At 50.0% G+C, this 13,502-nt stretch overlaps 1 protein-coding gene across 2 annotated transcripts in view; it reads right to left on the bottom strand.

The window, feature by feature from the left end:
• Window positions 1-5,279: 5,279 nt before the first annotated feature.
• Window positions 5,280-13,502, bottom strand: part of ITGAX (integrin subunit alpha X) — a 30,376-nt gene continuing 22,153 nt past the window's right edge. For both annotated transcript variants that reach the window (XM_069570686.1, XM_069570685.1), the window contains exons 18-30: window positions 13,075-13,206; window positions 12,912-12,985; window positions 12,553-12,694; window positions 10,784-10,900; window positions 10,615-10,694; window positions 10,441-10,524; window positions 9,045-9,123; window positions 8,828-8,935; window positions 8,433-8,516; window positions 8,115-8,228; window positions 7,863-7,964; window positions 7,480-7,590; window positions 5,280-6,723 (exon numbers count right to left, since the gene is read on the bottom strand). In XM_069570686.1, coding sequence (XP_069426787.1) covers window positions 6,625-6,723; window positions 7,480-7,590; window positions 7,863-7,964; window positions 8,115-8,228; window positions 8,433-8,516; window positions 8,828-8,935; window positions 9,045-9,123; window positions 10,441-10,524; window positions 10,615-10,694; window positions 10,784-10,900; window positions 12,553-12,694; window positions 12,912-12,985; window positions 13,075-13,206 — 1,326 coding nt within the window. In that variant the 3' untranslated portion in view covers window positions 5,280-6,624. The remainder of the gene's footprint in view (window positions 6,724-7,479; window positions 7,591-7,862; window positions 7,965-8,114; window positions 8,229-8,432; window positions 8,517-8,827; window positions 8,936-9,044; window positions 9,124-10,440; window positions 10,525-10,614; window positions 10,695-10,783; window positions 10,901-12,552; window positions 12,695-12,911; window positions 12,986-13,074; window positions 13,207-13,502) is intronic.

Below are 13,502 nucleotides of genomic sequence, written 5' to 3'. Positions count from 1 at the left end.
CTGCTTCAGGCCAGCACTCCATCAGAAGTGATCCTGCATTAGTTTATGTTTTAAAGGAAACATTAATTAACAAGATGAATATTAGTTACAAACAAATGAATCTCATTTTCAGTTACTCAGGTTTTCAGTGATACAAATTTAGCAGGCACATCTCCCCCATAAATGCACTGCAGAAAAGCCCAGGGCTGATTCAGACTTTCCACATCAGTGACTTCATCCAAGTATAAAGTGATACGGTTCCTAGGTCACACACGAGTTAGTCATTGCTACCTCACTGTACAGGCTTCCCACGTGGTGCAAGTGGTAAAGAACCCTCCTGCCAGTGCAGGAGAGGCAAGAGACTTGGGTTCAATCCCTGAGTCGGGAAGATTCCCTGGAGTAGGAAATGGCAACCCACTCCAGTATCCTTGCTTGGAAAATTCCGTGGACAGAGTCACTGGTGGGCTACAGTCCATGGGGTCACAAAGAGTTGGACACAACTGAGTATGCATGCAAGCACCTCTGCATATAAAATAGATAAAAAACAAGGATTTACTGTACAACTCAGGGAACTATATTCAATATATGACAATAATCTACATGGAAAAGAATCTAAAAATATATGCTGCTGTTGCTAAGTTGCTTGAGTCATGTTCGACTCTGTGCAACCCCATAGACAGCAGCCCACCAGGCTCCCCCGCCCCTGGGATTCTCCAGGCAAGAACACTGGAGTGGGTTACCATTTCCTTCTCCAATGCATGAAAGTGAAAAGCGAAAGTGAAGTCGCTCAGTAGTATCTGACTCTTTGCGACCCCATGGACTACAGCCTACCAGGCTCCTCCATCCATGGGATTTTCCAGGCAAGAGTACTGGAGTGCGGTGCCATTGCCTTCTCCACTAAAAATATATATACCTACATAAATAACTGAATCACTTTGCTGTACATCAGAAGCTAACACAATGTTGTATATCAAATATACTTCCATAAAAAGGAAAAGAAAAGAGCACTAGTCCTGGCTTGTCCTTCCTTAATGAACTGCTTTCGGGCCTTCCAATCCCCTCCCTGGAGTGGTGATACTCACCATGCCAGTCTTGACAAGCTGAGAGGGGCAGCTGCCCACATACCCACCAAGCAGATTGATTCCTTTGCCAAGTATCAAGAGGGCCCACGGTAGAAAGGTATTTCCATCAGGTGCCCATCCCATGACCAGAAACCACAGGAGCAGCAGAAGACTAAAGTCAAGAAGACAGAAACGCAGTAGAAACTGACATGGGGAGGCCTTCCTCTTCTCTGAGAACTACACCTGTGGCCTGAGCCTGGGATGTTAATGTGGCTGCAGCTTTAGGAACTTGAGCAGGAGGAGGAACTTGCCGGGGGAGGCAGCACAGTCAGGTGTGAGGAGATGGATGGGCTGGGTGGGTAATGCCAGACCAGGACCCCACCTTCTCCCCTCTTTCCACGGTGTACATTCCATGCCAAGGAGGGTGCATTTCAACTGGTCCAGCTTGCAGCAGGACGACAGGATTCCAGCGGAGAAGCAATCCACCCATCCCAGTGGGGCATCCCATCACAAACTCTAGTAGATAACACCTCTCTCTGGAGCGATGCGGCTTGGTGGTCCCAGCAGTGCCCCATGATCCATGGTGAGAATCGGGGTGATGTCCATCTCTCATGATTCCCATACATTGAAGGCGTTGGGTGTCTCAGCAGGGTCCTTCAGTCTGGCAGATGGGGTGACAGTCCCTACTGGTTGTTATTCAAATGTATTAAAGGCTGGAACAGTCTTTTAATCACGTGACCAAGGTGGTTTTCAGTTCAGTTCAGTCGCTCAGTCATGTCCAGCTCTTTGTGACCCAATGAACTGCAGCACGCCAGGCCTCCTTGTCCATCACCAACTCCCGGAGTCCACCCAAACCCATGTCCATTGAGTCAGTGATGCTATCCAACCATCTCATCCTCTGTCGTCCCCTTCTCCTCCTGCCCTCAATCTTTCCCAGCATCAGGGTCTTTTCAAATGAGTTAGCTCTTTGCATCAGGTGGCCAAAGCTTCAACATCAGTCCTTCCAATGAACACCCAGGACTGATCTCCCTTAGGATGGACTGGTTGGATCTCCTTGCAGTCCAAGGGTACTTGTTAGTAATTTAATCTGCTATTTTAATATTTCATTCTTCCATTTCTACCAACATTTCTGCCTGCAGTTTGTAAAGGAGACAGAACCTTCATTCAGTGTCATGTTCCTTCGCCCAGTCTTACATTTCATGACCTTTGAAATGTGACCCCCATCCCTGCCTACTCAGTGAGGGTACCTGTCCCTGGTACTCAGCCTCTCTAATTCCATAACTTTCTGGTTTATGCGGCCACCAGGGAAAGGTCGGGTCACATTAGATGCAGTGTCCACACAAACCAAGTCATGTTTAGACCTCACTCAGAGGGAGGGGCCAATATAATCAATTTGCCAATTCCTCACCAGCTGGGAGCTCCCTCCAGTGGATGGCCCCAGGATCCTTTGGTTATTTAAAACATACAAGAAGTGTTGTTTCTGCATTAACCAAGTCAGTGTATTTCAAGGGCAATCCAGCATCATTGACAACACACCATCCCACGCGGGCACCACAACTGATTGTGCGTTGCTAGGGCTCATATCCGGGCTATAGCATCAGCTTCCTGATTGCCAGGGGTGTCAACATCCTCTGAGCCGGGACGTGGAGGACAGTGAGAACTGACTCAGGCTCTTGCAGGCAAACCCAGATGTCTTTCCACATATCCTGACCCCACCAGTGCTTATTCATGATCATCCACCCCCAGCTTCCCATTTTCTAAGCCGTAGGGTGAATTCCTTTAAAACAGTCCAGCTGTCAGTGCAAAGTGTTAACATCCAGAGCTCACGAGCTCTCTGAGTTCAGCCCCCTGGTAGCTGTGGTTCATGCCTGTTTCCGTCCAGATGGTGTCAGTGTTGAGCTGAACAGTGACTGTAGACCGGTCACCCCAACCAGTACACCAGGCCTCAGAGGGAATCTCTCCCACTTCCTCCCTACAGGCCACAGGGGCAGAATTAGGGGCAGGGGAGTTTGGAGGGCAGGATCTCCTCTGCTGCAGAGGGGTAAGACCCTTAGTCAAAGTGGGAGTTAGTGCTACAGCAGACATGGGTAGGTGACACATAGTTATCCACCTGTCCCTCAATAGGAAGGGAGGGTCTTACCATGATTGCTGATCCTTCATGAGAGACTTTACCTGGAGGAACGCTGTGTGCAGTGCTAGGAACTGCTGCTTTCTGCGGGTTTATGGGGTTTGTGCCTCCTTTCAGAACCAGGACCAAAATCCTAGGGGTACTCCCTCTTGCTGTCTCTGTGACTGTCCCCACCTCATACCTTCCAGAGTCACAGAGGCGTCTGCCTCCCAGGAAGCCCTGCTTGGGGGATGCCCAGAGCTTTAATCTGCTTCACTAGTGTCTTGCCTTCTCAAAGGCGGCTCATCCCTCTGATCCCCAGTCCCATACGTGCCCTTACTTTCAGTTCAGTTGCTCAGTTGTGTCCGAATCTTTGTGACCCCATGAACTGCAGCGCGCCAGGCTTCCCTGTCCATCACCGACTCCTGGAGCTTGCTCAAATTCATGTCCTTTGAGTCAGTGATGCCATCCAACCATCTCGTCCTCTATTGTCCCTTCTCCTCCTGCCTTCAATCCTTCCTTTACCAGGGAGTATAAGAGATGGAAGCACTGTGCCAGGTGGGGAATATAAGTCCTCCAAACCTCAAACCCTCACAAAGTCTTGCACCTCCTTTGTATTCTTAAGGGTTGGAAAGGGTTGCTCCTCATCAATCACAGCTTCTGGGACAGTATGCACCTTACCTGACCAAAGTGAAAGTGAAAGTAACTCATTTGTGTCCTACTCTTTGCCAGTCCATGGCCCTGGAATTCTCCAGGCCAGAATGCTGAAGGCTTTCCCTCCTCCAGAGGATCTTCCCAACCCAAGGATCAAACCTAGGTCTCCCATACTGCAGGGGTATTCTTTGCCAGCTGAGCCACAAGGGAAGCTTACCTGACTAAAGGACTCCCCAAAACTACATGTTGATGCCTGGCCTTGACTTTTCTGTGGGTTCACCACCTATCGTCTTTCTCAAACATGTTCCAGCAGAATCTGCAGAGTGTCCTGAGCAGAGACAAGTCTTCCTCTGTTAATACTCTATCCTCGGTACTTCCCTGTTGGTCCAGTGGATAAGAATCTGCCTGCCAGTGCAGGGGACATGGGTTTGATCCCTAGTCTGGGAAGATCCCACATGCCTTGAGGCAACTAAGCCCATGCACCACAACTACTGAGCCCTCAAGCTACAACGAGAAAAAGCTGTATGCAGCAATGAAGACCTAGCGCAATCAAAAACTTTAAAAATAAGCAATAAAAAGATAGTCTATCATCAGTGTAATGAGCCCATTTTACTAATGTAGGGAAGGAGAACAGGAACAGACCTTGGGCTACCAAAGACATACAGTGAGGCTGTGCAGGCAGCCTTGGGGAGCACTTGAAAGGTGCACTGTGGCCCCTCCTATGTGACATCAAATTGATTTTGAGACTCAGTGGCCAGGGGTCTACTGGACCTCTTATGTGAAGGCCTTTTATCAGTATATGCCTTTATGCACTTTGTGGGCTCCTGTTACTTGCAGCCAAAAGCAACTTTCTGATACAGACATTAACCTCACAGGTTGGTTTTATAAGCTTCTTGGAAATTACATTACTCGCACATGCTTTTGCTACATCAGCAACTTTGATTTATGCATCTGGGGTTTTTCTGTCTTCTGTATCTTCAGATGAAATTAATTGATCTTAGATGGGGCATATGTTGCAGTCATTCTAAGAAATCTCTGTGGCTCTATGTGAGAGGCCATTATACTTTGTTTGAAAATGACACAACAGCTTTGATAAAATTATGGTCCTACTATGGTGGGTGACTATCCAGCAGTCAAGACTTGGAGCTTCCAATTCAAGGGGTGCAGGTTCGATCCCTGGTCAGGGAACTAAGATCCTACGTGCCACTCAGGCAAAAAATAAAATTAGTAAATAAATAAAACTAATTCTTGGTTGCTTAAAAAATCCTTTAAAAATAATGGTATGACTAGACAAAGTTTCATAATGGACAACAACCTAGGAACAAATAGATACCTGATCCAATAAAATCCAATTTTCAGATGCTATATTTCCTAGACACAGTTTAATTTCTCAGCTCACAATCACTCAACCCAGCATTCATACATGTCTATAGTAATGTGAAGTGCAATCTCGCTCAGTATTGATTTTGATGACATTGTTCTAGTTGCACCAATTCTTTTTTATTTTTTAATCACAATATTTATCCCTTGATGAATAATTTTTGAGCCATTGATCCATTTTTGTGATTTGGGGATAGAACACAACACAATGGAAACCATGAAAATTGCACATATAATGAAGGGAAACAATCACACACACAGGAAAATTAAATGAAAATAGCACCATTGCCTGAATGTTAAACTACCGTCCTTGGAGCCCAGGGACAAGCTTTAGGAGCACAATTTTAAGGATATGGCAGGATTTCTGTGAAAGTCACTGGGATCAAATGTGTGAGATGCACGGGTTTAAAATTGTTTCTTGTCTTTTTTTCCCCCCTCTAAAATAGCATTTAGGAAACCTTTGCAGGTTCGTGGCACATTTTGAAAAACAGCACTCTAAAACCCAGTTCTCATAAGGTCTAAATTGGAGCCCAGTTTAATGAATTTCATCATAACTGGTCCTTCTGGAGATCCCCAAACTTCCAAATTCAAAAGGGTTTGGGACCCTATGGTGGATGGGGTGATAATTTGGGGTGGAGGTGAAGGAACGGCTTCCCCTCAAATCACATGGTCAACTGCCTCCCCTTCTGTTTTTCTAATTAAAACATCCACGTGGCCCAAGCACCTTATTGGAGGCAGCAGTAGGATCTGTCCAGTGAATGGCCTGCTGTGTGTTGACTCCCAGCTCGGCACCAGGCACCACATTGACCGTTATGCTGAGATAGGTGGCATTATAATAAGAGTGACCTTATTTGGGGGCAGCAGGTGCCTGAGAGAGGACTTCAAAGTGCCAACGATATGCAAACGATGTCATCTTCAGTACATCCCAGGGTTTGTAAGAAGCATCTGTGTATTGTTTCACAAGCTGGGGAGTTCCGAAGTTACACTGTGAGTAAGGGGGAACCACCGAGGATGGATGAGGATGTGTGCCAGGTTTAGTACTGTATTTTAGGAAGATCATCGGTGGTTAGTGGAGGAACAGAGACTGGAGCCTGAGGCTTTTGTCCATGGATTTCTAGGTAGAAATTCCAAGTCAAGTCCTCAGGTTGCACAGCAGGGATCCTGTCCTGGGATTTCCAGTTGGAGCCTTGACAAGACCAATGCCTCCTCCCAGGCAAGGTGATTTGTGCAAACACATTGCATCCTCCCAAGGACAGAAAGCAGTTGATCCCAGCTCCCCTCGCTTGGAATGCTTCTTCCCCATCAGGCCTGACTGGGGTGACAGTAACAAGTCTAGGGCATCTCTTAGGGGAGAGCAGGTTCAAAGGAGAACAGGAGGTAGTTTCTTATCGGGCAAAAGTGAGAAGGCCAGGGAACCTCTCTAAGACAATGGGAGGTAGTATCTTATTGGGCAACTTGGGGGTCTCCTGTCTCATTTTCTGGGACAGTCTGTTTGTTTGCTCCTTCCATCATTTCCCTGTACTGACGTTTGAAGAAACCAACCTGTTAGGGAGGAAGGAGAAAAAAAATCAGGAAGTCCAGTGGACGGGAAGAAAAGAGATGATGGAGGGGATCAGTGATCACCATCTCTGGAACCCTATGTTCCAGCACTATACTAGGAACTTTAAATAAACAGTATCATTTAGACTCTGCCATAGTTCTGTGAGCTGGGTAGCACCACCTTCAGAATGAGAAACCAAGACCCATCATGAACCAAACACATGCCGATGGCCAAGGAAAGAATCAGTGGTGGCATCAACATTAAATCCAGGGCTTTCACGTTCTAATTTGCCTTCCAGGGAAACATGTAAAGAGGTGAAGAAGAGCGGAAAAGAAATGGAGAAAGATTAGAGGAGGCTTGAGAATCAGACAGAAAGACATGGAGTCCACTGGGGACAGGTGATGTCACCGGCGGCTTCCCTGGTGGCTCAGCAGAAACGAATCCACCAGCAATGCAGGAGATATGGGTTCGATCACTGGGTTGGAAGGATCCCCTGGGAGAAAAACTTGGCAACCCATCTCAGTATTCTTGCCTGGAAAATCCCGGGGACAGAGGAACCTGGTGAGCTGCAGTCCATGGGGTCGCAAAAGAGTCAAACACGACTTAGCAACTAAACAACAACAGATGTCACGGGGGGAAGGGATCTCTTTAGGAAGAATTGGGGTCACAGGATTGACTCCACGGTGAGCTCTTTCTTACACTGTAGAAAGAGTGGGATCAAATGCTGGTGGTCTCGGGAGTAGGATAAAGACACTCACCTTGTACAGTAGGGCTGTGATGAGGGCCAGGAGCAGCAGTCCTCCCACAGAGCTGCCCACAATGAGGGGGATGGGGTTGTAGATCTCATACTTCTCCAGCACCAGTTCCGTCTGGAGTGGAGATGACCCCATCAGAAAGGCTCAGGACTCCTGAGGCCCCAGACTCCTCCCAGGTCCCCTTGAACTCCCTCCCCTCCTTCATCAGGCTCCGCTCCAAGGGGTGGGATACAGAAGGACTCATGGGCTTAGGAACAACCGTCCTGCCTGGGGCTCTTCATCCATCCTGCCTCCCTCCAGGCTTGCAAGCCCCCCACTCAGCATCATGGATTTAGCAACAGGAACTGTCTGACCAGCCTGGCCACTCCCTGCCACATGGTCACTACCTGAGCTCTCAAAAATATCTCCTGTCCTGGAAGCTGCGAATACACAAGTCTGTTGAAGGTGATTTCAGCCACGCTCACGACCAGCACCTTCTTCTGCTGTGTCTGCAAAAGAGAAGGGGAGAGCTGGGAACTAGCTGTAGTTGGATGGGCAGGAGGGCTCAGGGATAGAGAAACACCCTGGCTTGAGGTAGGTACAGACACGTCAGGCTACACCTGAGTCTGGGAAGGGACTCTGCTCTTAGAATTACACACCTGGCTGACCCAGCGGAAGCTGAGGTTGCCCTTCAGGATGAAGTCAAGTTCCTCCTGGATGCCGAAGGAGGGGATGTCACAGCGGAACCTCAGGCAGTCAGCGATGGAGCAGTCCTGGAGACAGAGAAGTGGCATCAGGCCAGGGAAAGATGGGTTTGAAGGTAGAAGGCAGCGTTCAACTGTCTGATTTGAGAGGAGCTGCCACCCTGGAGCTCAAGCAGGTTGTTCAGCAGACATCCATCTGATATAATACGTATTCCCGAATCAAATCCCTCTGAAGTGTGGCTTCCAGTGGGGGACCGCCCAGGGCCATCTCACCAGGACAGGCTTCTTCTTAAAGTGGGTCAGGAAGTCAGACTCTGTGGGTGCTGTTCTCTCTGAAGAGCACTGAATGGAGGGGTTCTAGGGAAAAGGCACAGGGAGAAAGCATGTGAGGGGTCATCAGGGACTCACGAAGACCGAGGAGTCGAGGCAGGGCCTCCCTGATGGCCCAGTGGTAAAGGATCCGCCCGCCAATGAGGGAGATGCGGGTTCGATCCCTGCATTGGGAAAGATCCCCTGCAGGAGGAAATGGCAACCCACTCCAGGATTCTTGCCTGAAAAATCCCACGGAGAGTAGGACACAAGTGAGCCGTTAAAGAACAACAACAAAAAAGCCACAGGGAGTCCAGGGAGAGGGCGTGAACGGAGCGCCCATAGAGCCTTCTGAGTACCTGGGGGCTGAGGACCTCTATGTCTTTCCACACGGCCACCTGGTTCAGCTCCATGGGCACTGAGATGTCGATGCTGACAGGCAGCTCCCTCTGCCCCAGGTTATTCACCTGCATGGAGGACAGTGAGGGCCAAGATCACGCTGAGCCTCCTGCCCTCCCGGATCTCTGGCTCCTGGGCCCCCCGCCCCAGGCCATGTTCCCAAGTCACCACACGTGCCTGGTATCTGTGCTGGGCCTCCCTGCTGCCCTCCTCCTGTGAGGCCGAGAAGTTGAGGTACTTGGTGGATTGTTCGTGGCTGTGGGGAGAGGAGGCAGGGGCGGATGAGAAGACTTAGGGCCTCCTGAGGAGACTCGGGGTGGGAGTGTGACAGGACGGGTGGTCAGAGGGCCCCGGGGCTGATCGGGAGTGACTTGGGGTAACGGGATGGTTCAGGGAGCCGGGCTGGGCTGCAGGCTGGGTGCAGGCTTCCTGCAGAGGCTATCCAGAGAGGAGACTGCCAGGGCAGCCAGGCAGTGGGGTGGGGTCACAGGAACTGCTGAGAACTCTGTCTGTCCCGGAGGGAGGGGGCCAGGGCCTGCCCTCTCTGTGCCTGGGTCTTCCTTTCAGGCCTCTGTGGACTCGGAGGAGGCCAGATGGGCAGGTGGGACACGACGAAGGTGTAGGGAGATTCAGGCTGATGCTGCTGACAAATGTCTACTGGACTCACCCCTTCTGGCTCCCTAAGGCCTTCCCTGGGGCCCTTCTCTCCTGTTTCCTCAGTTTTTCTTTCTTTCTTCCTTCCTTCCTTTATCCCTCCCCCCCCCCACCCCCTCTTTCTTCCTTTCTGCTTGTGAGCTCTTAGTTCCTTGACCAGGGATCAAACCTGCAGCCTTGGCAATGAAACCTCAGAGCCTTAGCCACAGGACCACCAGAGAATTCCCTCCTCAGCTTTTCTGGGCCTGGAGTTTGGAGGTGGTGGGGGGCCCAACATGGACTGTCCACTGGGTATCAGTGTAACCACACCTCAAGGCTGCCCTAGGTCCCCAGCCTGGCCCCTGACCAGGGGCCTGCTCTCATTTCCCTGCCCCCTCCGCTGCCCCACTCCACTCCTTACACACCTGCCCTTCATCTGCACCACAGAAATTCGAACCCCGACTCCTACCCTGAAGTGTCATCCTTCTCTAAGAAGGGCCCCTCCAAAACACCCCAGCTTGTCCTGAGGCCTCTATTAAATGTGGGCTATAACGATAATTACATCATAATTATTGTTATCAATAGCCACAAAAAGCACTCGATTGATTAGTAAGTGCTGCTAGTGGTGTCATCTACTTATTGACAGGGTAGTGATAAAACTTAAATTTGAGGGCCTTCCCTGGTGGTCCAGTGGGTAAGAATCCACCTTCCAATGCAGGGGACACAGGGAACTAAGATCCCACATGCCATGGGGCCACTAAGCCCGTGAGCTGCAACTAGAGGAAGCCTGAGCACTGCAATGAAGACCCAGCACAGCCAAAACAAAACAAAACAAACAAACAAACAAACTCAGCAGAGGTTCAGCTCCTACAGAAAGAGAGAATTCCCTACGCCCCACAGCGTGATGGGCGAGGACCCCTTGGAGGTCGTGGTGTGGCACCTGCTGATCACGGTGTAGACAGCATACTTCACGGGCAGCTCCAGCTGGAAGGTGGTCTTGCTTGTCTTGGGGCTGTTATTCTCACTGGAAAAAGAGGAGGATCCCAGCTGGCAAGTTCCCCAGGGGAGGAGACTGAAAGGGAGCAGGCACTGCCCTGAGCCTGGCCCAGCTCACCTGCTCACATTGGCGACAAGAAGCAGCTTGTCTCCCAGGGTGGCCGTGGGGGAGACGTGAAAGGTGACCGTGAAGGTGATCTGGGGAGGGGGCAGAAATGGGAGGAGGTCACCGAGGAGTGAGACTGCATGGGGCCCGGGGAGGAGCAGTGGGCAGAAGTGAGGCTGACCTGGGCGCCCTCACGGAAGATGAAGTGGCTGACGCTACAGCGGGTGCTTCGGGTGCCCTGGGTCCCGGCGGGGGCGCTGTCACAGGTCAGGCGCAGGGAACGTGACTGCAGATGGTTCTGGGGAAGCACAGATGGACCAAGGCAGCTGAGAACTTGTTAGTGTCCCGACAAAACTCTATACAGAAGTGACAGTTACCTGCAATTTACCTTAAGGTTATGTTTTGTTTTAAATTTTTGGGCTTCCCTAGTGGTCCAGTGGTTGAGAATCTGCCTTGCAATGCAGGGGACATGGGTTTGATCCCTGGTCCTGGAAGATTCCATATGCCTCGGGGCAACTAAGCCCATGCAATACTGAGTCTGTGCTCCGGAGCCCAGAAGCCACAACTGCTGGGCCCTGGCGCCCTAGATCCCATGCTCCACAACAAGAGAAGCCACTGCAACGAGAAGCCCAAGCACCTCAACCAGAGAGTAGCCCCCAATCACCATAACAAGAGAAAAGCCCTCCCACAGCAACGAAGCCCCAGCACAGCCAAACATAAAGAAATTGGTGTGACTTAAAATTTTTTTTTTTAATCCTTAAACACTATCTGGTCAAACTTCATCCTAAGGTAGAAATCCCAGATTTATTGTTAATAGCATTTCCCCTTTTTTTAATTCACAGTTCTTTTTAAAAGACTTGTATTATGAAAATTTCAAATCTCCTCAAAAGTGGAAAGACAAGGTAAATCCACCCCATATCCCCATCACTCAGATTAAATTACCAACATTTTTCTACTCTGTTTTGTTCACCTGTTTTCCACTTTTTCTCCCCTGAATTATTTAAAGCACATTCCTAAGATCACAGGGCTTCCCTGGTGGCTCAGAGGGTAAAGCGTCTGCCTGCAATGCAGGAGACCTGGGTTTAATCCCTGGGTCAGGAAGATCCCCTGGAGAAGGAAATGGCAACCCACTCCAGTACTCTTGCTTGGAGAATTCCATGGACAGAGAAGCCTAATGGACTATAGTCCATGGGATCGCAAAGAGTTGGACATGGCTGAGCGACTTCACTTTCACTTTTCACTTTCATGCACTGGAGAAGGAAATGGCAACCCACTCCAGTGTTCTTGCCTGGAGAAACCCAGGGACGGGGGAGCCTGGTGGGTTGCCGTCTCTGGGGTCACACAGAGTCGGACACGACTGAAGCAACTTAGCAGCCCTTTATGGATAAAGTATGCCAAGCTCTTATCTACAGTAACCAATAAATCCAACTCACTCTTCTACAGCACGGTATTTTATTTAATTTTTTCTTTTCTATTTTATTTTCTAAGCCACAAGGCTTTTGGAATCTTAGTTTTCCTTGACCAGGGATTGAACTTGGGCCATGGCAGTGAAAATCCTGCACTGTAACCACTGAACCACCAGGGAATTCCCCAGAACAGTGTTTTAAAATATTTGAAGGCTGAGATATGTTCTCCTTTAAAAGAGAAATAGTTATACCATGCATAATACAAAAAAATAGAAGGCAGGGTCCCTGCGGTTCTCACATTAGCATCCTCCTGGGAATTGATTCCTGACTGTCATTCTTAAAATGCCAAGCTCAGAGCTGAACACAGAATGAGTTGAGGCATGCCACAGCAAACACAACCACATCCATCTAACCATGATCAGTCCAGCCCTCTTGGCTTTCAAGAATGCTAAACAGATGAAGACCTGCCTGAGCACTGAACCCAACACAGGAGTCTCTGCTGGCCCCCTGCCATCAGCCTTTCCTTCCCCAAAGGGGACAGTACCTGGCCCCCGGTCACACGTCGGTAAGACAACCCTGGAGGGTAGAAGAAGGTGACTGCGGTTCCATAGGAGTCCTCGCCATCATTCCACACTCTCACTTTCAAGTTCAGCTCCAGGTTACTCCCCACCATCAGGGTCTTCAAGCTAGCATTGGGGCAGAGGAGAGAAGGTGATTTTGTGACTGAGGCTGAAAATGGAGTGGGGGTGAAATGCAGAGCGGGGAAGTGGGGAGAGAGACAGGGACAGTGTGTCTGGGTCCAGAGCCCTGGGTAGAAACATTAGGAAGAGCCAGGGACAGGAGCCCTGGGTTCCAGGAGGGGGCCTGGGGAACCAGGGTGGGTCTAAGGGGCTGGACACTCACTCTGAGACCCCAAAGGAGATGCTGAGGTCGTCCTGGCAGACATGATCTGCGCCACAGTTCTTCTCAAAGGGGAGCTGAGAGGGAAGGCAAAGCAGGGTTTTCCCTCAAGATCTAGAGTCCACCCCCTCCAATCCCTCTGGAAAAGGCCAACCCCAGGACTCACAGAGGTTGTGAAGTATCTCTGGGCATCCACTGCCAGCATAGGCTGGAGGTTTCTTAGGCTAGAGATGGGCTTGCCCACGAGGGAGAAGTTGAGACGCAAGATGATGGGGGTCACCGAGTCCTCCACACAGTCCTGGGGGATGGATACAGGAGGAAGCAAGAAATGCACCCTCGCAGCTACCAGCTGGGTCCTGTCTCCTCATTCGTAAAATGCAGTAACAATGGTACCAACCCACAGCCCCTCGTAAATGCTCATCGCTAGGATCTGCATGTGAAACTGCTGCTGTGATTGTCCTTTATGTTGAGTATCCTTCCCCCAGCCTCCCACGGGCTCCCTCACTCTACTCAGGGTCTCCCCAGACTGTTCTCCATAGCCCCCTGAAACCCTCTCTGTTCTCTCTCCAGCTTTATCTCTCTTTCATCACTATT

This window comes from Ovis canadensis, chromosome 24 (assembly GCF_042477335.2).
Source record: "Ovis canadensis isolate MfBH-ARS-UI-01 breed Bighorn chromosome 24, ARS-UI_OviCan_v2, whole genome shotgun sequence".
In the NCBI taxonomy this organism is placed as follows: domain Eukaryota; kingdom Metazoa; phylum Chordata; class Mammalia; order Artiodactyla; family Bovidae; genus Ovis; species Ovis canadensis.
This window is presented reverse-complemented; position numbering and strand designations above follow the sequence as displayed.